The 27,328-nt window shown below is 48.5% G+C and overlaps 1 protein-coding gene across 4 annotated transcripts in view; it reads right to left on the minus strand.

The window, feature by feature from the left end:
• The window catches only part of LOC147628512 (histone-lysine N-methyltransferase TRX1-like), a 93,134-nt gene that overhangs the window by 17,179 nt on the left and 48,627 nt on the right, over positions 1-27,328 (minus strand). For 3 of the 4 annotated variants that reach the window (XM_086813703.1, XM_086813700.1, XM_086813704.1), the window contains exons 2-4: positions 20,909-20,960; positions 20,731-20,805; positions 20,321-20,543 (exon numbers count right to left, since the gene is read on the minus strand). In XM_086813703.1, the coding sequence (XP_086669829.1) occupies positions 20,321-20,543; positions 20,731-20,805; positions 20,909-20,960 (350 nt within the window). The remainder of the gene's footprint in view (positions 1-20,320; positions 20,544-20,730; positions 20,806-20,908; positions 20,961-27,328) is intronic. The other variant, XM_086813701.1, reaches the window with a different exon arrangement.

The raw sequence follows: 27,328 nt of genomic DNA on the forward strand, positions 1-27,328 counted from the left end.
GAGCATCCAGTGAATGGTAATACTGCGGTCTGGAAAAAACACCCATGCCGGGAGAGACATCGCATCAAGAAGAAAGCTAGCAATAAGTTACGGAGGCACAACGCTTCCAAAGCGACACACCAAAAGAAAGTACGCTTCCACCAAGCACAGAAGAGCTCCTAAGAACAATGATGGAGCAAATAAATTCATTGAAGACGCAACTTGCCACAGAAAAAGAGAAGCCCAAAGGAGGCCTCTCAAATTTGGCAAAAATGTTCTTCGGTCTCGAGGAATAAAGAAGAAAAGATGACAAAAGACGTGAAGACGGAAGAAGAAAAACTGAAGAAGAAAAAAATAAAGGAAAACAAAAAAGTGTGGAGGAACAAAGGGATAAGGAAGCCACACGCAAGTATGAGGAAGACCAACGCCATCGAGAAGAAGCCGACCAAGAGTTCCAGCAGAACTCAACTGGGAGGCTATATAAATCCGGCATCAGCAAATGATGGCACAAATCCTGGCGTCCCTCCCCAAAATGGCCCCAAATACCTCGTCCTCCATCGCCCCTCATACGAACTTCTCCAAACTTTAGTAAGTATGATGGTAAGTGTGATCATGCTACTGTTACTCAATTCATTCATCAATTTGAAACAAATTTACCTTTAGCTAAAATTACAGATCCGCAAGACAAAGTCCATGTGGCAGTACCCCAACTCACTTGGGAAGCCGTTACTTGGTGGCAACACTAGTCACAACTTTACATAGATCCCTTCACAAGCTAATTCCAATTTGATTGGGCTACTTTCGTGGCTGATCTCAAGGCCCATTTTCTTCCTCCATAGTGTATGACCAATCTTCAGGATGAGTTTTACAAACTCAATAAGAATGGTTCCCCTATTTTGACCTATTCCAACAAGGTCATTACCATGGCCTAACAATTGGGTATATCGGAAGACGACAAGCTAAAACAATTCATTCGAGGTTTAGACACAAACATTAGGTACCTTGTTAGGAATTTTGAGTCTAAAACTTATGCACGGGCACTGACCCTTGCTCAGAATCAGGAACTGATGTTAAACGAAGATAAGCCCAAGCAGGTACAGTCTAATCCTAAATCCCAACAGCAATCATCTACCCAAGGTAAGAGGGCTCAGAACAACAAAGACCAAAAGGACCAAAAGAGAAATTCTCAGGGTCAATCGGGTAATAAGAAAGGTTCCACGCCCAAGAAGACTCCTAGGGAAAAAGCTAAGGAGGGCATCACACGACGTTACCTCCGGCCAGATGAATAGACACGGTACAAGGCACAGAACCATTGTTTCTTCTGCCACACTGTGGGCCGTGCACGGGAAGAAATATTGCACTAAGTTTAAGGCTGAAAAGTCTGCCAAGGCATCCGCTTCTATAGTAGCGACCATAGCATCGCCATCCACACCTCCACCGTCAGTCTCTAATGCCAAGGCATCCACTTCCACAATAGTGACCGTAGCATCCCCATCCACACCTCCACCATCAGCCACTAATGCCAGCTTTGAATTCGGTGCCACCAGTGGAATTTGATGATAAGCACAAGGGTGAGGCTGAGGGACAAAAGAAGGCTCTCATCTGTGCCTAAGGCATTGCAAGGGGATAGCAATTCATTGTCCTATTCAACATGGGCAGTTCTAAGGATGCCATCTCTGTGCAGTTGGCAAACAAGATGAGCTGATGTGGACGGGTTCACACCTCGTCTACGTACACACCTCTCTCATAAAGCTCAGCATTTTGAGTTTCAGGTTCAAAAGACAACAGTCCAACTGGATTTCATTGTCTCCCCTCTTTTAGGGTGTGGCATGATCCTCGGGATCCAGTGGTTCAAACAGTATGCACCCATTCCTGATTGGAGACAGGATACTTTCACTATTGTTGAAGGTTTTCCTGAGCCCATCATGATTCGCGGGGATTGGAGCATTCTTGGAATACCACTCATTTCCCACATTCAGGCCCAATGAGCCATAAGAAAAGGAGCAGAGTATGCGTTGATTTATGTCCGCTCTCTGTCTAATGCAGTTCAGAAAACACCCGGAGCAGAGTAGAGGATGGTTGGTCTCTTGTCTCAATACAGCAACATTATGCTTACTTGGTATACATCATTAGCTCATCAAGCATTAGCCTCGATCTTGAAAAGGTACAAGCCATACTCAGTTGGGATATTCCTGAGACAGCACAAGAAATCCGCTCATTTGTGGGTCTTTGTCGTCAGGCCTACAACATGCACATGGACAAGTTTTCTAACCTTGGAGCACCTCTCACCAACTTACTCTCAAGGGCGTAAAGACTCATCGCCAAAAAGTGTCCGTTATTACGGGTAAGGCTTTAGAAACATTCCAAGCATTGAAGAAAGTTGCCTCTAAGTCACCAATCTTAGAGTTGGCATCATGGGATGATCCTTTCGAGGTGATTACCGATGCCAGTAACCTAGCCATTGGAGCTGTGTTGCAACAAGATGATAGAGACCATTGGCTTATTATAACCGCAAGTTGAATACCGCCGAAAAGAATGATTCGGTATATGACAGAGCTTTTGGGGGTGATAACAGCGCTTAAACATTGAAAACATTTCCTTTACGGGAGAGATTTAACAATTAAGACAAATCACTGGGGACTTAAATAGTTGCAAACCAGGCCCAGTGCCCAATGGAGTGATACGCACTCCAGATGGAGTCAATTGTTCCAACAATTTGGAGGAATGATTGAATACGTCCCTAGTAAGAATAACCCTGTTGCCGATGCTCTCGGTCAAAAAGGCACGATTCAAACATTACAGGAGTCCACTATGTTGGAAATTCAAGGCAAAGACTTGGAAAGCATGAAGGCAGAGTATCCGGATTCGGAAGAATTCGGGCTCAGTATCAGTTAGCCCTCAGCTCAAAACCACGCCACTACAATATACATGATGGTTGGTTGTTTTTTAAGAACCGTCTCTGTGTACTGAAAGAAAAGTGCCAAGTCCTCCTCCACGATGCCCATGACTCTCTTATCGAAGGTCATAGAGGTATCAATAGTACCCTTGAGAAGGTCATTCTATTGGCCCAAAATGCAACGATGTCTACTAGCACGTCCGAGCATGTTAGATATGTCAAAAGGTGAAAGTTCCACATATAAAAAAGGTTACTTTAGCCTTTGCCTATTCCATAAGGATCTTTTCATGACATCAGTATGGACTTCGTAAGCCCTCTTCCCCCCTTAACTGGATCTAGAAACACAGTGTATGACTATTGTGGACAGATTCATTAAGTTATACATGCTCATTCCATGCAAGCAGACACGCGCAACTGAGAACATAGCTCGCTTGTTCATTCCATGCAAGCAGACACGCGCAACTGAGAACATAGCTCGCTTGTTCATTCATCAGACAGAGATCCTAACATCCCATTTTTGGAGAGCGTTGTTTAAGAACTTTGGGACTAAGTTACACCTGTCCAGTGCATTCCATCCTCAGACAGATGGCCAAACAAAAAATATATAATCAATTGGCCTTTGACGTTCTCAAATCATACTGCTATGACCAACAGTCGAAATGGGAACAATATCTTCCATTGGTACAAGCAATCCTAAATGATACTCACTCATCAAGTATTGGCCAGACGTCGTATGAGGCAACATTTGGTCGTCTGTTCTCATCTCTTTTGACGAGACAAGTATCACCATCTCTAGAGGCCAACAAGACTACCAAAACATTTTCGGAAATCATTGAGTCAGTTAAGCAGCGCCTTGCCAAAGCTCAAGAAGCTTATACCCGGTAAGCCAACAAATCCACACGAGATGTCAACCTCCGCATCACGAACCAACGGTTGAAGCAGGTGGGCAAGCGTTGTCCCAAGCTTTCATTCCATAGTTTCAGGCCTTTCCCAGTCATTCAAAAGTTAAGTGATGTCTCTTTAAAACCAACCTCTCCATCGGCCACCACGTGCGCTCCGTGGTGTTATCGGCCACCACGTGCGCTCCGTGGTGTTTACTATCTCTCACCTCGCAGGACCACCACTAGCACACCATTAGCAAGTGGGTGGGGTGCCCCTAATATTGGCAATCAGTGGGCAGGTTGCACTTGAATCACGCTCCTCATTCACTGCTAGGAACTTTTATGGACCAAACAGTGCACCTACTCACCATGGAAGGGACCACTCCTGGTTGGTGGCAAGGCCACCAAGAAGAGAAAGCCAAATAAAGGAGGATATCTGTGTCCTATAAGATTGCAACAACCTCCTCCAAAAAGTCCTCTGAATGTCTGGTGTGATACAGCCTCCCAATGAGGTCTAAGAGTAGGGACTCTCTGAATGTGTCCTAGAACACGATGCTTGGTGTTCCGCACAATCTAACTAAAGAAAGGCATGCTTTTCATCGGGTTGGTACGTTGGGATGTTGGAGCTTCTACATGTGAACCAGCCCTTGTAGTGTTTAGGTGAAAAATCATCTTTTATGATTCTGTGTGAACCACCTCTATAAAGGCTGAGTGTGCTACTATGTCTGAACCCACTCTTACAGTGATTCACTAAATATCTAGATATTTACAGCTCAGTAATATGTTGGCGAAGTTCGACTTCAGCGGCATGTGCCTGGGAGAGTTGTCGTTTCAGTGTTGTGACTTCCTGTTTAGCGAAGCTCGGGTCCAAAACAAGGAAAGTTCTGGAGGAGGGAGGAGCAGATGTCAGTGTTAGGAGGTGTCACAAGAGGCAAAGAAGCAAGGTTGGTGAGACCCAGGTCCCACAGTAGAGAGGACCCTAGGGGTGAAGAGGGTGGATAGCGAGGGCCATGACGGAGAGGATGATGGCTCTTGAAATAGTTGAGAAAGCTATAATGATTGGAGCTTAATGAGGGAGCTATCTGACACTGGGAGGAAGCTGCTGAACGGGTTGTGGTCCAAGATGTGGGGACCGGTGCATTAGAGGGATCATCTTCAGAGGAGCCCGAGGAGGAAGTAGAACTGGAGGAGGACATAGGGGAGCCAGACCCAGGGGAAATTGTAGTGGCCGGTTGGAGTGGCATATGAGTCCTACGAGTGGCTATCAAACGTTTGGCAGTGGCACGGAGGGAGGTAGGAGAGGAGAGCTACCAAGGGAAGCTGAAGCTGAAGAAGGGGCAAGGGTGGGAGAGCTGGAACGACGGAAGGGTGGTGCATCCATTTGGCAGTGGCACGGAGGGAGGTAGGAGAGGAGAGCTACCAAGGGAAGCTGACGATGAAGAAGGGGCAAGGGTGGGAGAGCTGGAACGACGGAAGGGCAGGTTGGTGTGGAAGCCATGTTGGTGATGCAGAATAGGTGGCATGGGGAGCCAAAGCTATTGGAGAAAAGTTATTGATGGTGAGAGAGGACACCAAGTATGCCGTCCACGTGTGCCAGACCGTGGTAATGAAAACGATCACCATAGCAGGTATTGGACACGGTCAAAGGGTAGTTGTGAGACAGCTCACGTAGAAGAGGGGATGGCTAGACAAGCACCCGATGGAGTGTCCAAGGGCAATGGCTAAGCCGCCGAAGGATGGACGCAGAAGTGCCCAAGCAAGCATGATGGAGATGGAGCGCATGATGGAGGCGGAAGTGGACTAGCCGATGGCAAACTGATGGTGGTGGTGGTATGAAGTGCTGAATTCGGGTGAGAGATGGAGGTGATGATGGCCGATGTGGTGAATCATACAAGGAAAGGGGACATTGAGGTGGACAGGGGGCATTATGAGATGAGGGCGCCGAGAGGAAGCAGATAAGAAGGCGTGTTGGCCGAGGTCATGATGTGCTGGGGGTGGCGATGATGATGGTAGGGGTGAATGGATGATGGTGAGGGAACGGATACAGAGGCGGCAATGGGTATGCAAAAGGTAAGAGTGTGCGATGGCAAAGGATGCAGCCAAGAAGTGCCCACGTGTGGTGTGGTGGGAAAAAAAGCTTGGGGGTGTGGCAGCCGTTGGAGCAGGCACCTGGAGGCTCATTTTGGAGTTGCTTGGTTGAAAAGAAGAAGAAGAAGATATCTTAACATCTTGCAAAAGACCCAATGGGCCTATGAGACAAAAGGTGTACAATGTGTCCATGGAATCTCATCATGGAAAAAAACACAACATAACAAAAGGAACCAACACTTATCCCTAGGTAAATGTAGATATGTATGGATCATCATCGTCATCCTCATCATGCAGGATCACCATCCTCATCATCGCGGATACAACGTGGGTGTAGAATATGGGGGTGTGAGTGTGGAGAGGGAGCTATCCATCGATGTGTGGTAGGGTTCCATAAAGGATGTCCAGCATCGGCGAGGGGGTGAGGAGGGCCCCTAGATCTTCAGGGCCAAGGAGAAGCTCGAACGAGGTAGTAGCTACAAATGCTCGGTGGCGGGCGAGGATCTCATCAATCTAGAACTTGTAAGCCTGGGGTGCTCGAGGTCCAAGAGGGTGAGGCCGTGGGCTCTCCGAAGGGTGGTAGCAGAGGCAAGGTAACTCCGGTCGAGGGGCGAGACGGTGGGCCCCTCGGTAATGTGGTGGCCTCATCCATCTGCGTGTCCTCCTCCCGGCGGGCGGAAAAAACTGGTGATGGTAGATTGAGATGGGTGTGCCAGGGTCGAGGATCTCTGAATAGTAACTCTTTGTGTCATCGGAACTCCAACAGGAAGCATTCAAGACAACGCTGATCTGGATACTCCATAACCCGAGATAATGGCACAAACCCCTCTCTAAATAGGCAGTGTAATCTCCCCCTAATCTCATAATACACTGGCACTGACAAATATAATGCTCCTTAGACTCTACTCCTCCATGGCACAATCTACAGAGTCTACTTTCTCTAGGGATCCCTACTTCTCTGCCAACCTCAATCTCGAGCCTATGGGATGAGACCCTGTGCTGACCAAGTGCTATCCTCATGGCATGTGACATGAAAACATCCAGGTACCCTGGCCTCTATATGAATCCATCCTTTGTAAGCATTAGAAAATGGTCATTGTAGTACCAGGTACCCTGGCCTCTATATGAATCCATCCTTTGTAAGCATTAGAAAATGGTCATTGTAGTACCGCGTCTTGGGTGGTAGGGGCTCCTCTGGGGTAATCCATGTATCTCGAATGTGTAACTATAGCTAGTCATATCGAATTACCCGGTTCCTGACCTCGTGTGAGCCTGGTGTAGGGGGAGTCTAGATCATACTAAAATGGGGGGAGTCGGCTCATTTGTAGTCCGTGTGTGGTGAACCATGTGAGGATAGAAGCATACCAGGAACGATGCACCCCTCTTTGCTCTATCGCCCGGAGAGAGAGAGTGAAGCTACTGAGGAGAGAGTGGTTGTCGAAGAGAGAGAGGAGGAGAGATGTCGCTTTGTGGAGAAGAGAGAGGGTAGATGTGCGCTTTTCTCAAGGACAGAGGGTAGAAAGAAAGATATATTAAGAATCTACTAAAGACCCAATGGGCCTATGAGACCAAAGGACAGAGGGGCCAAGAAAAAAGAGACCACTTTTTAAAAAATTCTCCCCTCTTTCTCTCTCTTTACCACCTCCATCTTCTCTCTCCTTGACACCACATGACCCACCTTTTCTCTCTATCTTCCCTTCTCTCTCTTTGAAACCCCCACATTCTCTCTCCTTGACACCATATTCTCTCTCTTCGACATGTGCACCGAGACCCAACTCACCCATTCATCCACTCTCTCTTTTCGGCAAAAAATGCATCCCTCCCTAGCACATCCTCTCTATGACAAAAAGTGATCCTCTCTCTTCGGCACATCCACTCTCTCTTCAACAAAAAGTGCTCCTCTCTCGGTGGCATTTCCACTGCTCTCTCTCTTGGACAAAAAGGGCTCCCCTCTCTCTTTGACAAAATGTACCTTTCCACGTGACATCGCTGAAGGGAGTTCTCTCGGCCATACTCATTAGCCCCATGTTTGATATTTTGGAGAGTGGTATACCATCTACTAGGGCTGATGCTGCTCTCATGTTTCTATGTTCTATGTTCCTAGCATTCCATGATGAGCTTCCACGGACAGTTTTGTATCACCCCAATGAGATAAATATGTTTATGTTTTGTTTCTGTTTTATTTTCCATTCCATGATGAGATATGCCATGGACATTATTGTATCACTTTGGTCTCATAGGCCCATTGGGTCTTTAGTAGATGCTTAATATATTTTTATTTCTTTCTTTCTCCTTGGTGCACCTACTCTCTCTTACCGTACCTGTAGCAAACGTTGCTGCCCAACACCCTAGGGTTTGTCACACTGGTCTTCGTACAGGTTCACTCTATAGTAATATGCCTCCAAGAGTTGCTAATTGACTAGGGAGAAGTGTGGCCCACCCTAGGCTGTTGTTCGGCCAGCCCAAAAATAGCTGACAACAGCAAAGCATGTCCAAAACCGGGAAAAATCCAGTCGGCCAGCACATGTACAGTCGGCCAAGGCAAAAACCTCAGTCGGCCAGCACAGAATGAGTCGGCCAGCAACAGACAGCCCCCACGACCAAAAACATGGAAAAAATGGGAAAAAATGGAGAGAACTCCTGGGCGGGCACAACCACAACAAAGGCCCTCACTGAGTAATACGTACAAACAGGAGATGACTGCTAACACCCCCTCTCAGCTCCTGGATGTGGAACCAACCCCATTGAGCTAGAGTGCTACCGGAGCCTCACTTGAGGTAGAGACTTCGTGTAGAGGTCCGCCGCATTGTCCTCCGTCGAACAATAAACAAGCAAGATGTCACCAGCCAAAATCTTCTCACGAACAAAGTGACTCTGGATGACCGTGGGTTCCTTCTGTGGAACCCCAATCTCGCCAAGCAACCTCCGCAACCACACAACCTCACAAGCAGCAACACAAGCAACCCGGTACTCTGCCTCAGTAGAAGACAAGACAATAGTTGGCTGCCTCTTGCTGCTCCATGAAATAGCTCCTGAGCCAAGGGTAAATCCGTAGCCTAATGTAGATCTCCTCATATCTGGATCTCCTCCCTAATCTGAGTCACTCCAACCTTGGAGTCTGACTCCATCTGTCGTTCCCCCTCTAGTGTCATAGAAGAGTCCAAGATCCTTCGTACCCTGCAGATACCGCAAGATCCACAATCCTGCATCCCAATGAGTCATCAAACGCATCTCCATGAATGAGCTCAACAGCCCCACTGGAAAGCTCGAGTCCAATCTGGTGTTCAGCAACCAAATCAATGAACCAACAAGCTTCCGATACAAGGAGGCATCAACCTACTCACAAGGATCATTAATTGTGACTTTGGTATGCCAAGCCCTAGGAGCCTGCTAAAGACCATACAAGGCCTTCCATAACTTGTAAACCATCCCCTTTGATTCCAGAACCTCAAAGCCTGGAAGCTGCTCAACATACACCTCCTCCTACAAGTCACCATCTACCACTTGAATGGCTTTCCTCCAAGTCTCCTGGGAAAGAGCTTCCTCTCAACTGAAGTAGGCTCTTTGTCCCGAATGATACGAGACATCAAAGCATACTTCACCCATAGTAAAGGCCCCTCTGACTAACGAGCCCAAGAATTGGTATGTCCTTGCCTGCTGCCAACATCTGGCAAGCCATCCACCATTTGGTCCCGGAAAGCCTGCCGCAGCGTATCCACATTCAAGTGGTCATGACGAAACTGCCACAAATCACCTAACTAAGAACCTGTAAGAGAGAGTGCTGAGAGTTTGTAGATCCCATTCTCCACTCTGCCTTCCCATACAACCTGGCCTGTTGCTTTGTCCCTAGAGTAACAAAATGCTCATCAAACTCCACCCGGATGCCAGCCTTGTAGACCTCATGCACTGACAAAAGATGAAAACCAAGCGCTGGGACATAAAGAACATGGGAGGAATGCTTCCCCCCCTTGCCATCAGGAATAATCTCCATCCTGCCCTCACTGTGAATAGGGATAGTAGACTTGTCACCAATAAGGATGTGACCTGTGTGCCTTTGAAGATCTTGTAATAACTCTCGGGAAGTACTCATGTGCCTGGAAGCACCACTATCTGGAATCCACTCCCGAGTATCCTTAGCGGTGAGTCCAATTGCCTCCCTGCTCGAAGAAGATGAAACTCCGGTGTCCATAATCTCCAAATGCACAAAAGCTGGAGTTTTCATGGTTATTGTTGTGAGGAATTTGCACCTTTCTCGGTGCTCCGCTGAGGACGTTTCCTCCAATAGTGGCCTTTCTCGCCATTGGGTTACAAGTCCGCTCTACCTTCAAGGCGTCACAATTCGAGTCGAGCTCCAGCTCAGAAGACTCCACCTGTGAAGACTTCCCTTTGCCCTTGTTGCGGCCCTTCGACCGCTGGCCAGTCAAGGCCTCAGAACCTCCGCCCTATGGAGGGTTCGTAAATCACTCTTCCAGGTCCGAAACTATAGGCACAAGCTCCTCCCATGTGATGGTGTTGAGCCTCCCACTGGTGATCAAAGAGGAGTAGAAAGCTGAATACTGAGAGGTGAGATGAGACAGCAAAGTGATGGCCATGTCCTCTGAAGATATCTCCTTCCCAGCCTAAAGAACCTCCTACTGAAGAGCCTGGAGTTTGTTGATGTGCTCCCGCATTGTCGAAGACTTTGCTGGATTCATCACTCACATCTGCACTTCCAAGGAAAACCACTTCATGGGTGATATCTTGTTATACAAAGAAGCCAAGTGTTGCCAAATCCCTCTGGCTAGCGTCATGTGTTTGATATGATTAATCAGCAATTAAGGAAGATGAAAGAATGCACACAGGCATTGACACGATCTTATAATTGTGCCTAAGCCTCCCGTTCTTTCCTAGTAGAGGGTAAAAGCTCGCCATCCTCCAACTCTGGCCATGGAACACCAACCACAATGAAATCAGCCAAGTCATAAGACTGGGATCTTCACGTGCTTCTCAGCCATCTCAAGCAAATCTGCCATCTCAAGGGTTCACAAGGTCTTGTGAAGGGAGGATGGGTGGGAAAAAAAATGAAGAAGAGGCTACAAACACTATGCAAAGTGGCTGTCCAACAGTGATGGCCGCCTTCTACCCGTTCTAGTCTCGAACAGCCCAAGAAATCTCCAATCAGCACCAAAAAATAGCAAACCCTCAAGCTCCCACTGTCTCCAAGCTTCAAGCCACTTGGGGCTCTGATACCATGTCGGAATGCACAGCGGAAAATGAGACAACTGCTGTGAGAAACAAAACACAGAAGTGTAGAGAGAGAGAAGCTGTATAAACTCTACTATATACACAAAGATCCAGTACAATAAGGAGTGTGGGGGGAAGAGTGGTATTTATACCACCCTAGGCTGCTGGTCGGCCAGCCCAAAAACAGCCGACAGCAGCAAAGCATGTCCACGACTGGGATAAAGCCAGTCGGCTAGGACAAAAACCTCAGTTGGCCAGTACAAAATGAGTCGGCTAGCAATAGACAACCCCCACGACCAAAATAGGGAAAAAACATGGAAAATGGAGAGAACTCTTGGGCGGGCACACCCACAACAAAGGCCCTCACTGAGTAATATGTACAGACAGGAGATGACTGCTAACACCCCCCCCGGCCGGTTCGCCATCGCTGCCCCCCCTCCCTTTTGCGTTCCCCCACCCCCTTTGTTCCGCCTTCGCTACCCTCTCCCTTCGCACTTCTACCATCATGCACCCCCCACCCCCCGAGCGCCTCCTCCTCTAATCCTACCCGCTGCCCCCTCTATTCCTCCCACCTCCCTCTCCAAAGCACCGCTCCCCCCCCCCCAAACCGCCTCTCCCGTACGGCATCTTCCGTCCCCCTCCCTCATTCCCTTTCGGCTTCACCTCTCCCTTTCTCGCATCTTCCCCTCCGTAATCAACAAGCAGTTTGTTTTCAGTTCTTGGGCATCTTTATCTTTCGGCAAGCTTCAGCCTCTTCTGGTCTTCATCCCTCAAGAGGACTCTATGGCAGCCGCTCCATCATCCCCAACCAAGGCCGCCATCCCCTTGCCTATCCTTTTAAAAAGCGGACCTCCAGCTCCTCGCTTCGGCAGTCGCATCCCTAGAGGCCTCCACTCTGGTGTACAAGATTGTTGGTTGGCCGCCCAACGCACGGACAGCTCAAGGATCTTTTACAGGCTAGCCTCCTTGGAGCACATGTAAAGATTACTGATATTCATCCTTTGGGGCGTGGCTACTACTAGGTTGAGTTTGACTTGCCACCGGCGTCAGATAGAGTCAGACAGCTAAGACTCATCGCACTGCGTACGGCCCAGGCCCTTCTTTGTGAGGTGGCAACATGGCTTCGATCTAGCATCCGACCCACTGCCTAGCGTTTCAGGCTTTCCCGTGACAATCTGCTTCCCAGGCCTCAGAAAGGAAACCTTCCTCTCCTCTCGGTGATTGGTGAAGCCATAGGGAGAGTGATGGAATCCCCCCCCCCCCACTACCGCTTCGGCCCTCACTCAGGCAACCAGGATTCCATCTCTACGCATCTGTGTTGCATCTCTGGAGATAGTGCCGCACGTCATATCTCTCCCTTGCCTCCGAGGAGACCCCATTCTCAAGAGATTAGAGTAATCTCGCCTCCCATGCCAATTCTTCATATGCACGCAGATGGGACATCTCGCTAGATCTTGTCCTCGTCGCCAGTCCAAGAGACCGCCTCCGGTGGTCCCTCGGTCCCAGCTCAAATCCTCTTAGGGGGCTAGGAGGGAGAGGCCCTCAAGAAGCAGAGCACTAGGATCCGGCTGCGGCAGACGACAATGCTGCTGGAGAGTGGCCCGTGCTAGAAGACCAGCCGACATCTAGAGCTGAGCGGCACTGTTGTGCACACCAAGCTGGCAGAGCATAGGAGGATACAGTTTTGTCAGAACCGTTTCGAGCATCATTCATCATAGCAGCAACCCGACGTCGATGCCCCCCCCCTCCTCCCCAAAAAAAAAAAAAACATGCGGTCACTTCGAAGATCCCTCCTCCGGCCCCTCCGGTTTGGAGGCGTCATCCCGCCGAGATTCCTCTTCGGATTCTTAGATTCTAATGAGGCCAATTGTTCCCATCGAGCCTTCGGCGAGCCCCTCCTAGCACCCTCCCTCTTTGGAGGATTCCTCCTTGTTGCCACTTCCCTCTCCCTCTTCCCAGCTTCCCCGTCCCCCTCCGCCTCCTCCCCCACCCTCATCCCCTCGCGATCCCCAACCCTCGTCTGGACTCTCCCCACAGCAGCCCCCCTGCCCCGTCCTCTTCAAAGCCTGCTCTCCCCCCTCCCTCCGCATCTCCTAAGCATTCCTACCACCCTCCAACTGCGCCTGACCCAGAGTGGAGGGAGCCGGCCAGTTCATTCCGGCGCTTGATTCATCACTTCTCAAAGCCGGTAGCGATGACCATCATCGCCTCCCCACTGCCAGAGTCGCCATAGGTGCACCCCCCCCCTTCCGCGGATCCTAGGGCAACCAGTGGATTACAGTTTCTTCCGATGTCTCCCTGTCAAAAGAACTGATATTTTCGAGGAGACGGTGGCTCCCATTCGGATCTGTGTGGTGTTCCATCACTCCAAGCCATCCACGCCAAAGAGTGATAATATTCTCCTTTCCTTTGAGTGCAGCCCCAAGGACAGATTGGGATTCGGAAGTGGAGCTTTCGCATCATCTACATGATCTACACATCACCAATGTGTGTACTTATCTTTGGCGCTGGGAGGCTCAGGTCATAGAGATCAGGACGGGGAGGTGGTGTCCTCCAGCTTGGAGGTGTTGCTCTTTGTGTTTCTTCATATCTCGATTGCAGTACCCCTTCCCCCCTCCTATAGGTACATGCATTGCGATAGGTGGAGTTCAGAGTATGCTTACTCCCGAGCTCGGACAGAGTGGCAACACATGGAAGACAAAATCCGCGCCCACCTGGCGTGCCTTCGTCCTAGGACTGCTGACTGTGACTACTTCTCGTCGAAACCTATGCCCAAGACTCTTCGAGTAGAGGGCAGTTCTGAAAACTCTACCTCCCATAGAGATTGATATGCGGACTGCCTCATGGAACATTCAAGGTTGGGGGGGGGGGGGGGGGGGGGGGGTTGGGGGGGGTTGGGGGGGGGGGGGGGGGGGGTTGTTTTCAGAGGTGCGGTGTCCTTAGAGGAGAGCTCCATAGAGTAGTTGGGAGACCCAATGATATTCTTTTCCTCTAGGAGCACCATCTTTCCAAGGGGCATACCCTTCGCTGTGGGAAGATTTTACCAGGAAGGAGTCACACTTTCTGGTCTCCCCCTTTTGGCCCCTCCGAGACGCAAGGGGGAGTTTGTATTTCTGTTAGTGATGAGCACATCTTGCTGGCACTAGTTGGCTCAGGCATCATAGACACTAAACGGGCTCAATGGGTTACCATGAGGATTGGCGAGGACTGTGTGTGCTTCCTTAATGTTTATGCCCTAAACGTCACAGGCAGAGCCACCTTCTGGAGTATAGTTCAACAATCCCTCCCTCAGGCCGACTTTTGGTGCATGGGTCTGAACCTCAACATGATAGAGTTAGCAGAGGATAGACTAGAGGCATGGCTACAATTTCTAGCTACTCTGCTTGGGAAGAGTTGATCCTGGCACTTAGGGGACAGGACCCTTGGCACTTGCCAGAGTCTGGACCCAACCCCATGAGTATGTGCTTCTCGCGGTCTGACAAGAGGAGCACCGACCCCAATCTTTCTCGACTTGATACATTCTATGTGGATAAGTGCGTTTGCGGTCGCGGGGGCATGCTTGGTATCTTGGCGGGCACTACTCTCTCTAATCATGCTCCGGTTATTTTGTCCTTGGAGGACCCCTAGAGGCAGGACAGGCACTTGAGCACTGGGATTTTGGACAGCCTCATAGACAACTCTAAGATCTGCAATAGGATAGATCAAATATGCGAGGGACTAGATTTTCTCTCAAGTTCTGCCGCCGCACCTATGATGTAGGCCTTGGCGAGATCAACAATTTATTGCAGGAGGCAACATAGAGCAGATTGGCGGGATTCCATGAGCGGGAGAGGAGCATTCGCCGGGGGCTTGCTTCTCTCCAGTGACCTCAAGAGAGTTCCCCACATAGCCCATGGATTGAGGAAAGGAGGGTGGACCACAAATACCATGCCAGAGCTTCCTTGTGGACCCAAGTTGGAGATAGAGTCACTGGGGATTTCTTTGAGATTGTCGGCCCCCACAGGTGGAGAGATGGTATTCATAGGCTGCGAGGCCATGATGGAGCTATTGTTTCTGACCCCCCCGCCGCCCCCCCCCCCATGTGAGAGCCATTGCCACAAATGTTTTCAAATCCCTCCTCACAGGTGGTGGATGCATGAGAAAGGGTCCAGAGGCACACGAGAGAGGTGGTTCCCCCCGCTCTTCGGACCTTCTTATTATCTCCCTTCACAGCAGAGGAGCTGGCAGAGGCCTTGACGGCTCTTCCTAGGGGCAAATGCTCGGGGGTGTATGGGCTTCCAATTTCTTTTTTTCTTCGCCACGGGGATCACATGGAAGGTGACCTTCCCGCAGTCTTCAACGAGATTATGACCACGAGTGCCATGCCAAGAAGGCTCTCAGAGGGTCTTATTCACTTGATTCCTAAGGAGGGTAGTGACAGATTGGAGATTCGGCAGTGGAGAGGCATCACCCTCCTTGGGACTGCCTACAAGATTTTAGCCAAGGCCATCAGCCGGAGACTTCAGCCTTTCCTTCCGACTTGATCCATGACACTCAAACAGGTTTTGATCAAGATTGGAGCATTCTGGACAACATGTTTACTTTCCCTAAGGCGATAGCTTCGGCCAAGATGCGGCAACATGATCTCATTGTGCTCCTTCTGGACTTCAAGAAAGCCTATGACAAAGTTGACTAGGGCTTTTTGGATGGCATAATGTACCGGATGGGTTTCCCGGTGGAGTGGATCCGTGGTGTTTTCGGACTTTACTCGGCCTCTCACAGTCAAGTTCTCATTCAGGGAGCCAAAGGTGAAAGATTTCCCCTTTCTCGCTCGGTTTGGCATGGCTTCCCACTAGCACCCTACCTCTTTCTATTTGTCATCGAGGCCATGAGCAATTTTCTCTCAGCTTTGGAGACTGGGCTCTAGAGATTGCGTCTCCCCATCTGTACTCAGGAGGAGCTACTGGACTCCTAGTTTGCAAATGACACCGCAACATACTTATTCGGAGATGTGGGGAATCTTCAAAGATTTGCAAAGGTGATAGAGATCTTCTGTCGCATATCATGAACAGAGATCAACTGGCACAAGTCATGTGGTTTTTGGGTAGGATCTTCAAACTTCACCCGCCCCGACTTGGCCTCCCAGTTGAGGTTTTCCAGTGGATCCCCACGAGCACTCCAGTCTGTTATCTTGGATGCCAGGTGGGCATCTGATATCTCCCTAGAGCAGCAACTAGCCCCTCTTCTTTTGAGCATTCTAAAAAGCTTTTGTATTGGAGTTCTGCAAGGCTTTTCTTAGTTGGCCGAGTGGTGGTGGCGAACCAGGTCCTTTCCACCATGTGGTATATTACTTCTTGCTAGGCCTTCTCTCGGGCTTGCATTGGTCACGTTCAATGGTTGATCCGCATTTTTTTGTGGGCCGACAGAATGGAGGCCTGGAGAGTGATACAGCCACGTCTCAGAGGGAGCCTAGGCATATCATCGCCTCACCATTCAGAGCAGTGCCCTGCTGGGCAAGTTGATTGTTAGAGGTGAGCCTTGGAAGGACTTCCTCTTGGCCAAGATTTCAGTGCGTACGCCGAGCCGAGGAGGGCCCTTGGCTGCGGAGCATCAGATGGATCTTCATGGAGATGCGAGCCCACAGCTTTAGCCTAGTTTTTGAGGATAGATTCGCCGCCAACCTACTACAAGCTTGGGATCACCTTAGGCCGGCCCTCCAGCAATCAGTTTTGGTAGCCTCTGAGGAGCGTCTTCGGCAACCCCTAACCTGGAACCCCTTGATCCGTTTACCTAGTGGCCACATGCTAGGGGCCCAGCCTCATGTATACTAGGGAGCGTTGGAACACAAGACCTGCTAGATTCCTTGGAGATTGGTTTGCATTCAGACAGCTTCCCCTAGAGGCTCGGGAGAGAGAGACTCACCTTCGACATCGACTCTGCTATTCCTCAAGGGTGGCTGACCCCTATCCCCCCACAGTGGCTGGGAGTGTTTACTATGCATGATATTCTCTTGGCAGTCCATTGTGCGGATGAGAGCTACACCTTGCTCACTTTTTCGATTGGACCCCATGGCAGATTAGAGAGATCAAAGCCCCCCTTTGATGACTTCAGTGGATGCACCTTGCAAAAGGTGAGGGTGATCGGATTTCATGTACATGAGTGGTACATTGACCCTGCTCCGGCCAAGGTAGCCACGGAGAGACTCTGGCGTTTATGCCCCTCACTCGCCTCCAATGGCACCCAGGAGAGTGGACTTGGCGTGATCCTGCAGACAGGGAGGAGACTCTGGGTGCCCCATTTTTTGCATACACCACACGGCTAGGCCGCAAGATCCAAATGCCTGAGGTCGAGGGCACCCCGGTAGCAGCAGGACATTGGCAGTCTCAAGGCCTCTCACCGCGTTTTCTCTCAGATTTTTGGAAGAGGCTCTGTGACAGTTTTCGACCTCGAAAGCTCACCCTCTTTTTGTGGTTGTTGGCACATAAGAGTTTGGCGGTTGGCACATGGTTGGCAGATCAGCAACTTGTCCAAGGTGTGGCCACCCTCAAAAGTCGCTGAGGTTGGCACATGGTTGGCAAATCAGCAACTTGTCCAAGGTGTGGCCACCCTCAAAAGTCTCAGCGACATTGTCTTTGGGATTGCCTGAAGACTCAGGAGCAACAGCAGGAGGACGTTTGGCAACGGGGTTGCTCTATACTAAGAGTGGATAGAGGTGCCCTTGGAATCTTCCTCTTCTTCTCTCTATGTTACAAGGCTCAAGTGTTCTCAAATTGGTGAATTAATGAACATAACACAGGTACCTCACCCACATTAAAGAAGAAGGTACCCATCCCAAAACAAATGAAAACGAAGGAGGGTACCATCCCAAAACAAATGAAAAATGTTAAAGAAATAAGTAAAAAGAGTCCAAGAAAGAAATGGGAGGAAAGCAGATATACAAGAAAGCAAACGTGATGGAGAACTATGAAGGATAGAGTCCCCATGGAAGCCAATTCTAATCATGTAAGTGATTATGCTTTCTAGGTACATCCTAGGATGGAGGGGCCATGGTGGGTGAAAACATGGTCCATGGTACAGCCCATCGTCAGGATCATTAATAATCAGAACACCGCTAATTAAGGCACTCACATAGGCATGGCCCAACACGGCACTTGCATATTCACTAATAAGCGCCTATTTGCATGCAAAATCTCTAAAAACAGTGCATGTACAAGATGCATCTGTACGTTCTCTTTTGCGCATGCATGTTCCCACATTTCATTTGTGTATGCACTTTTACTTCTGTGCATGCACATTCTCTTCTATGTATGCACATGCATGTTCTCTTCTGTACATGCACATTCACTTCTGCATACGCACATTCCCATGTTTCATGTGCACTCGCATGTTCTCTTCTGTGCACATGCACATTCACCTTTGCACTACATGCATGTTCAATGTTACGAACGTGTGTACGCCGCTCTACATATGCGTGTTCCTAGGCAAAACCTATATAAGCTAGGGACCCTCCTCTCATTTTCTACTATTCACTCTCTCGCTAGCCAAACTCTTGCCATTTTTATTCAGAAATCCTCCACACCCTCGTAGCCCTCTACAATGCTCTTCACGTTCCTCTCCCCCACCATCATCATGGGGGGGGGGCTGATTGTATGCAGAAGCGTCGGGAAGCCTTCTTGAGGATCTGGCGACCTAGCCCTTTTCTCATAGATAGACGTGGTGAGCCCACTTGGCACTAGAGACCACCTGTGTGGTTATTCCCTCCCCCACCCCTTGTATGAGATAGCCTTCTCCTCATAGAGCAGCCAGCCGGAGGAGAAGTGCATCCTTCCTCCCCTCTTGTTCTTTGGTCCTCGCCCCGCACATGGAGGCGAGTTTGTATCTAGCCCTTCAAGGCTGTTTTTGTTAACTAATAGAAGGATCTTGTTTCTGAAAAAAAAAAAAAAAAAGATGACTCAAGAGTGCAGAACATGAGAGTGAAACACTTACACTTTTATTCATTCAAAGTCCCCTCCCCCTCTGCGGCAACCCGAGAGTTACATTGGCACTGAGTAACACGTGATTACTACATGGTAACCCCTAATTTGGTGGCACCATCCACATGAGTTGCCAGAACGCACCACTGATCCAGTAAAAGTGATGTGGGTACTGAGTAAACACTAACATTGAGAGCGAAACACTAACACTTTTATTCATTCGAAGTCCCCCACCAGGGCGATCCCAGAGTTAATGTTTTTACATGTGGTCAACCCACAGTAGGTGAACCACTGGGACTAAGTAACGTGCGATTGTTGCACGGGAGCCGCTAATTGCTGATTTGGTAGCGCCATCCACACAAGTTGCCGGAATGCACCGCTGATCCAGTAAAAGTGGAGTGGGTAGCCAATAGAGATGGCAAGTAGATGTCACTTTGAGTCAGCTGGACCCTTGTCAGCCGACCACGGACACTTGTCAGGGCAGTCTGGCAGGCTACACTTATCCGGAACAACCTCTTCAAAGTAGAGACCCGTGTCCATTCCAGTTTCCCCAGAAGTTACAATCCTTTCAAGATCGTTGTCACGTGCATCACCCATATGAGTGCCATGCTTCCTACTTCAGGTGCCTTAAGGGCAAGATTCGAGGAAGAGTATGGACCGATTTGGGTAATTTTGACAGCCCTATAACCTCTCAGAGGTGCCCAGGACATCATGCACCAATGGTTGGGATGGTTATTGGGCACAATATGGACATATTTGATGACCTTTTTGATGATGTTTTATGACCTAAAAATGGATGGCCAACCTGAATCAGACTTGCCATCAGTTTCCTTATATAATAAAGACGAGTTAGAGGTAATTCTTGGGCATTCAGAGACAAAGGTTGCAAAGCCAAGACCAACGGCAAGAGAGCCAAAACCAAGGACAACAGAAGCTAAGGCATGTGGATCACCAAAGAAGCTGTGAATTCAGCAAGACACTTTTTGGTCTGCATCTATAGACCCATTGTATATATGATCATCTTTTGCCATATACAGTAGATTATGGCTATAATTCTTGTCTCTCTCTTCTCTTGTGTTTGCACTAGATCATTTGGATTAGCATTAAACTAGTTTTCTTAGTGTTAAACATGTGTTTGAGTTTTCTGTTGTTAGCATTTCATGTGACATTGGTATCAGAGCATTTAGTTTCTTCCTAGGTAGTGTTTCTTGCATTAGGGATCAATAAGCATGATAAGAGAGCTATGCACTCTACTAAACAATGAAACAAAACAACCAACAAGGTTCACTTGGCATACATACCCTTAATTTTTGCCCAAACAAGCTCACCATGCTCAAAATCTTCTTGGAAATCCTCCAAGATAGTAGCTAAGGCGGCCATTTCTTGATAGTCAAACCTCTTCAATCCCTCTGCTCCGCAGTTGGACAGTAGGTTTCGATTTATCATTTCCTCCCGAGAGAGGTAAACCTTTAACAGCTCTTTCGCAAGGAGAAGATCTTCCTCATCCCCATCATCATAATTAACCTGTGTACATTCTTCTATCAGCTACATTCTCGCACTAAAATCTTGTATTCATACAAATGCATACGCAAACACTAGTGCCATGCCACAGCCATCAGCCCACTCCCCCTCCCCCCAAAACACTGCCACCAACATAGTGAAAGAGAGAAGAATAAACAGTCCAACGTTAGATCATACAAAGAATACCTACATGATGTGTTCCAGCCTGAGTATCATAATTATTAATGACTCCAGTGTACCAAACCTTATCATCTGGCCAATAAACCTACACATCACAAAACAAGAATCTCAACAAAAAATTTACAAAGCAATGTAAAAACAACAAGAAAGTACCTCCATCAAAGAAACTGCATTTGAATGGACCCTACCTTGCATTTGCACCCAATCAGAAGAGTTGGATCTGTAGATCCGAGATTTACCCTGGAAGATGCACAGTTGCAGCCAAATCATGCATGAGCCGTGACCATAGTAATCAAGACAAACAGCAAACCAAAAATGCGAATGGCAATAAAATTTTAGAGAACAGTTTCTTAAGAACTGATGCACATGTGGAGCTCTAACAAGGCGCATAAAGTAGAAAGGAAGTACTTTTAATACACAGTGCGACCTCTAGACAAAACCTTACAATCTGCCTTCTCCTTGGGCCACTTGGCATCATCTCCTCCATCCTCTCACAGCATCATCTTTTACTTTTATGACAGCCAAGGCTCTTGCATATATACCTCACACTGCAACCTACGAGCATGGGGGCCCCTAGCACCAACATGAACTACATCTCTGAACTCTTCTGCCACTATGGCTGCCAACCTTCTCATGCATTGACACATGGATTCCAAAGTAGGCCACCAGGACAAGAGCTCCCCGTACCTGAGCTGTTGCGCGCACTTGCTCTCCTCTCCAGCTACCCTTTCTGCCACTTTGCTGCCCTCGCCACTAATGCCCACGCTTCTCCTCTGCCCCCGCCTCTGCTGCCCACGCTTTTCTGCTGCTCACGCTGCCCCCCTTGCCCTTTCCTATGCTGCCCTCCTTGCCCTTTCCATTGCTGCCCGCGCTGCCTGGCCACCTCTTCTGCCATCCGTCCTATTCTGTTGCCCGACCCCCTGCCCGCCCTTTCCTTCTTGTCTTCCCTGCTTCTATCCCTCGTCCCCTACAGTTTTCAGCACGCAACACTTTCCATCATAGTTCAAGTCAGCCTTTTCCCATCAGATTAGCATCATGGCTAATCATTCTCCCCCAGCTGGGAAAACCATTAATTTTACAAACGCTGGCCTTGCAACCCTTTTTTCTGCAATCGAAAAAGACACCAAGACGACTCTCGTCTTTGGGTAACAGTCCTCAGGCCCGTGTGACTGGGTACTTGCGGCATTGCCCTTGGACTTTGCATTCCAATTCAAAGTTGTCAAGTTGCTTGGGAGAGGTTTCTTCCAAGTATGGACTTCGATTCTGAGAAAGTAACCTCAGAGGTGTTGAAGGGCAGCCCATTCCCATTGGGCGCGAGGAAGATGTTCTTCCTACCCTATACCAGTTATTTCAACCTTGTTTAAGAAAAACGGAATCGCTTTCCTGTTATACTAGATTCCTAAGTCTTCCACGTGTATTGGCCGATGATGGAGGCCATTGGGTCAGCTTTTGGCCTGGTCCTACAGGTGCCCTTTATCCCTGTCTTGCCGACCTCTGCTGGCCAGGTGGTCACTATTTCGACAGACGCTATCCCCAAGGTTATGGTGCTTCCTAGTGACAGTGAGCTTATTGAGGACTTTGTTGCCTCTCTGGGACCTAACGGTCTGTTGAAGCAACGTATGGAGATTGCAAGTAGACCTCACCAGGGTCGGGTTTGTCACCCAGCAGGGGCACTTTGCACTAGGGCTAGGGGTCGTAGGAGATAGTGCAAATGCGCCTCTCAGGAGACACAATCTAAGGCTCCGTCTCAGCTAGCGTTCCGCCAGGATTGGCGAGTCATTTCTCATGAATGCTCTCTTGGTGAAAATGCTGGGATACAAGATCATGCATCACCCACACACAATGTATTGCAGAATGATGATGTATTGGGTCAGAGTGATGAGACTGACTTTGTTGAGTCCTCCCTCTTGGGCTTGGATAGTATGGAGGATGTACATGGCCTGGAGGATCATGTAGATGCATGTTAGAGTTGCCTTGGGATTAGCTGCAGCACACTCACACATAGTCGTGCAAGTACACAAAGCAGCGTGAAGTAGTAGTAGGTTATCAGCTCGTTGATTAGATAATGCCAAGTACAAGGAAAAAAGTATACCCAAATAAGGGGGGTTCCCATGCCCAGGGAAAAAACCTCCTAGTGAGGGAAAAAGTGCCCAACGTGCAGAAGTAAATTATAAAGCATCATGTGCCAATCTCTCATATCTATCCAGCCTGTAAAGACCATGGCATAGTGTACTCAAGGCAACAATGATGTCTCGATCACTCTGATCACAAACCGTTTTATCGACAAATATGACCTCTATACCTGCTCTAGTAATGGCAGAAATTGACAGTAAGTTCTTCTTGATGCCAAGACATCTGAGAGAGTGACTGTCCAGAACCACAATCAAAGTACCAAACATGTGACTCTATTACTGATAAGCATACATCATGTATAGAAGGGTCATAGTTACAATGCACCCTGAAAGCCCAATCATCATGTGTGTAACTAGTTGACGACTCCTCAACACTAGGTGCTAAGGCATTAGCCACAGACATGTCTCAATCTTTCTTTTTCTTCTTCTTCATGCATTCATTGATGTGATGCCCTGGCTTCTGACAAGAATTGCACTTGCCTTTCTTCGTAGGCTTCTCGCCCCCTTTCTTTGCATCCTTGCCAGAAGATTGGGCTGAATCTGCCTTTGGCTTGTAGCCACCCTATGAAGAGGCTTTGCCTTTGTCTCTTTGACTGGCAGCAAAAGCTTGATCCCCACCAACACACAAAATAGACTTGTCTCTTCTTGCAAGAGCACAAAAACCAGCTCATCAAAATTGAGGGCATTATGATTGCCCTTCATCATGAGCTTGATAGTAGATGCAAAACCCTGGTTAAAATTTGTCAGTGCATTGTGGGTAGTAGGCAACAAAGAACTATCCGGATAGATCTCATCAATGCTAGCAAGATGCTCTATGAAATCCTTAATCTTTGTAAGCACCTCATCCATAGTCTCCCTCATTCAGTGTTAATCTTGTTTAAGGTTATCGAGCGCAGAGCTGTGAGCGCCCCCCCACCCCCGCGGGACTTGTGCCCTACCATCTACGCACTGCACCTCTCCCCCCCTCTACCCGCTATCGCCCTCTCCTTGCCTTTCGCCTGGCGCTGGCCCCCTTCTACCTCCTGCCCGCCCTCCAACCCCATTCGCATCCAGCTGCATGTTCCGCTGCATGCCCACCCTTTCTCCTTTACTCTATAAAAATCAGAGAAGGAAGACCTTCCCTCACTAATGGCCACTCCAATGAAAATGGATAAGTTTGAAGGGCACAGTTTCTACACGTGGCAAACAAAAATCAAGTTCACATTAATGAGGAAGGGTTTGTGAAACATTGCTAATGGAAAGGAGAAGAAACCCAGCACCAGGGAAGGTGAAGCACTATGGGTAGCTAAAGATGAGAAAGCACTTGCCATCATAGCTTTGGGACTGAGTGATCAATACATTCACCACATAGATGGTAAGAACACAACTTGTGAGGCTTGGGATTATTTATCTACACTTTTTGGAGCACAAGCCAAAAAATTCTAAAATTCTTTGAACTCAAAATGAATCAAGAAGACTCTCTTCCTGCCCTTCTGAACTACATGAAGAGCTTAACCACACAGCTTGCAAGACTAAAAATGGATATAGAAGAAAATATCATCATTGCAATGTTACACAAGAGTCTTCTACAAGAGTCATCAAAGAAATTACCTCTGTACTTCCGATGTGGTCTAAAGATCCGATCCATCATGCGGTTGAAGGTAGCCGGAGCATCCGCGAGTTCAAAAGGCATCACCAAAAACTCATACAATCCAGAAGTGGTACATAAGGCAAAATTGTGAATATCTTGTGGTGGTTGGATCTGAATCTGATGATAGCCACCCTTTAAGTCAATCCGACTAAGGAATGTTGTGCCTTCCAGCCAATCCAATATATCATCAACCCTCGGTATAAGAAACCGATTCTTGATTGTACTCTTGTTCAAGGCTCTGTATTCCATGCACATGCGGAATGAGCAATCCTTCTTCTGCACTAGAAGCATGGAGAACAAAAGGGTGAAGAACTAGGCCGTATTAACTATTGGGAAATCGGAGTTAAGTGTGGGAACAGTCTCTTAGCCTAGGAATCTTCCCTTGAGGTAAGCAAGGATGTCACACCTCATTTAATAAGGTCAAAGAAGAGGTACTTTCAGCCCAATATACTCACAAATCAATTAATCAGCAGTGTGCTTTGTGCCCAATCTTAGTCGTGCTTTTGATACCGTCCCATGGGCCAGAATGATGAGGAGACTGCAGGATATGGGAGTGCTAGCAGAGATGCTTTGGGGGATCATTACACTCTAAGTCAGTCGTCGTCACAGGCAGAGTACTGGCTCCAGGAGGTGACTCAGTGATTATACACAGCACTATCGGGGTGAAGCAGGGCTGCCCCTTGTCTCCTACTCTATTTGGTCTATACATTGACGAGATCTTGGATTACATAGATAGACAAGGAGGACCAGAAGCACATTTAGCAGGAGTCTTGATATCGATCCTCTTGTATGCAGATGATATTGTTCTTATTTCTGATTCACCAAAGGGCCTATAGAGGCATTTGGATGTATTACGGGCCTTTTGCGAGGACCGGGACCTCACTGTGAACCTTGGAAAGACCAAGGTCATGATCTTTAACACCTCCTCACAGTGAATAAGTAGATCTGCAGTACAGATTACATATAGTGGAGAGCCTGTGGAGTATGTTACCTCATATGTATACCTTGGGATCACTTTTGTTGGACCTCAGTTCTCGATGCGGAAGGTGGCCGAAGCTAGATTGATGAGGGGATATGCAGCCCTTAGCTCGCTAGAGAGGCAATGCTCGCAGATATAGTTTTAGGAGCCGAGGACGAAGCTTTGGCTATTTGATACTCTACTTACACCTGCACTATTGTATGGTGCCCCCATCTGGGGTCCCAACTTATACCACAAGAGGAGATAGAGGAGAGAGCCGGCCGAGACAAATACAAAGGAGGTATATGTGTTAGAAGTCATCTCCTGTCTATATTTATACACCAGGGCCTCTGTTGTGGGTGTGCCCGCCCTGTATAAGTTGTTTTATCATTTTTCCACACTCCCCGTATTTTTCCCTATTTTTTCCCATTTTTCCTAGTGGTGGGGAGGGTTGCCAGAGGGTGCCAGGAGCACTCCAGTGCTGGCCGACTGCATGTTTCTCAGTCGTGGGCTACTGGACTGCTGGCCGACTGCACTTTCTCAGTCGTGGGCACTTATCTGCTGGCCGACTGCATTTATGCAGTCGTGGGACCATTTTCAGCAGTCGTGGGCACCTTTTATGCTGGCCGACTGCTCTCCCAGGGATGCATATATAGGCCCCTTGGCCCCACCACTCATTCATTCAGTTTTCTCGGGATCTTGTGTATAGAGAAGAGTTTACACACCTATCTCTCTGTGTTTCTTGTGCTGTTTATTTTCTGCAGTCTACTTGCTCTTGTCTACCCAAGTTTGGTTATCATTTCCGCTGCATATTCTGACATGGTATCAGAGCCCTAGGCTCGAGATAGATCTTGGGAGTTTTTCTGAGCAAGAGGGGGAGCGTGAGGCTGCTGATTGGTGGACTGTTTTGGGCTGTACGGGAAGAGAAGGTGCAAGAGGAAGGCGGGCTTAGGTGCTGGACAGCCACTTGCAGGTTTACAGATTTTTTTTTCCCACCCACCCACCCTTTCAGGGTACTCTCCGCGATGGCAGATTTACTAGAGATGGCTGAGAAGCACGTGAAGATTCCGACTCTCCCCACGTTCCCAGTGGATCGTCAGTTGGACGGGTCCAATTACGGCATCTGGAAGGTCATGATGGAGTCGGTGCTGGAGTCATATGACCTTGCTGATTTTATCATCATCGGGGTTCCACGGCCGGAAGTTGAGGAAGGGGAGTTACTATCGACGAGGAAGGGCCGCGAGGCACAGGCACACATGTGGGATCGTGTCAACGCCAGGGTCCGGTCGTTTATTTTCCTCAATTGCACACCACAAGTGATCAATCATGTGAAGCACATGACACTGGCGAGAGGCATATGGGAGCACTTGGCTTCTTTGTATAACAGGGTATCACCCATGAAACGGATCTCCTTGGAAGTGCAGATGCGGGATATGAACCCTGCAAAGTCTTCGACGATGCGGGAACACATCAACAAGCTGCAAGCCCTTCAGCAGGAAGTCTTACAAGCAGGGAAAGAGATATCATCTGAAGATATGGCCATCACTTTGCTTTCCCACTTGCCTGGTCAGTATTCTCCTTTCTATTCCTCGTTGATCACGAGTGGCAGGCTCAGCACCATTACTTGGGAGGAGCTTGTGCCAATGGTCTTGGACCAGGAGGAACGTTTCACGAACCCTCCTCACGGCGGAGGTTCGGAGGCCTTAACTGGCCAACGGTCGAAAGGCCGGAACAACAAGGGCAAAGGGAAGGCTTCACCGGAGAAGTCTTCTGAGAAGAAGCCTGATCCAAAACGAGAGAAGCTGAAGGCCGAAAGATCTTGTAATGATTGTGGCGAGAAAGGCCACTACTAGAGGAAGTGCCCTAAGCGGACAGGGAAGAGTGCTGA

Source organism: Cibotium barometz, chromosome 19 (genome assembly GCF_041138505.1).
Source record: "Cibotium barometz isolate CiBa-2024 chromosome 19, ASM4113850v1, whole genome shotgun sequence".
Classification (NCBI taxonomy): domain Eukaryota; kingdom Viridiplantae; phylum Streptophyta; class Polypodiopsida; order Cyatheales; family Cibotiaceae; genus Cibotium; species Cibotium barometz.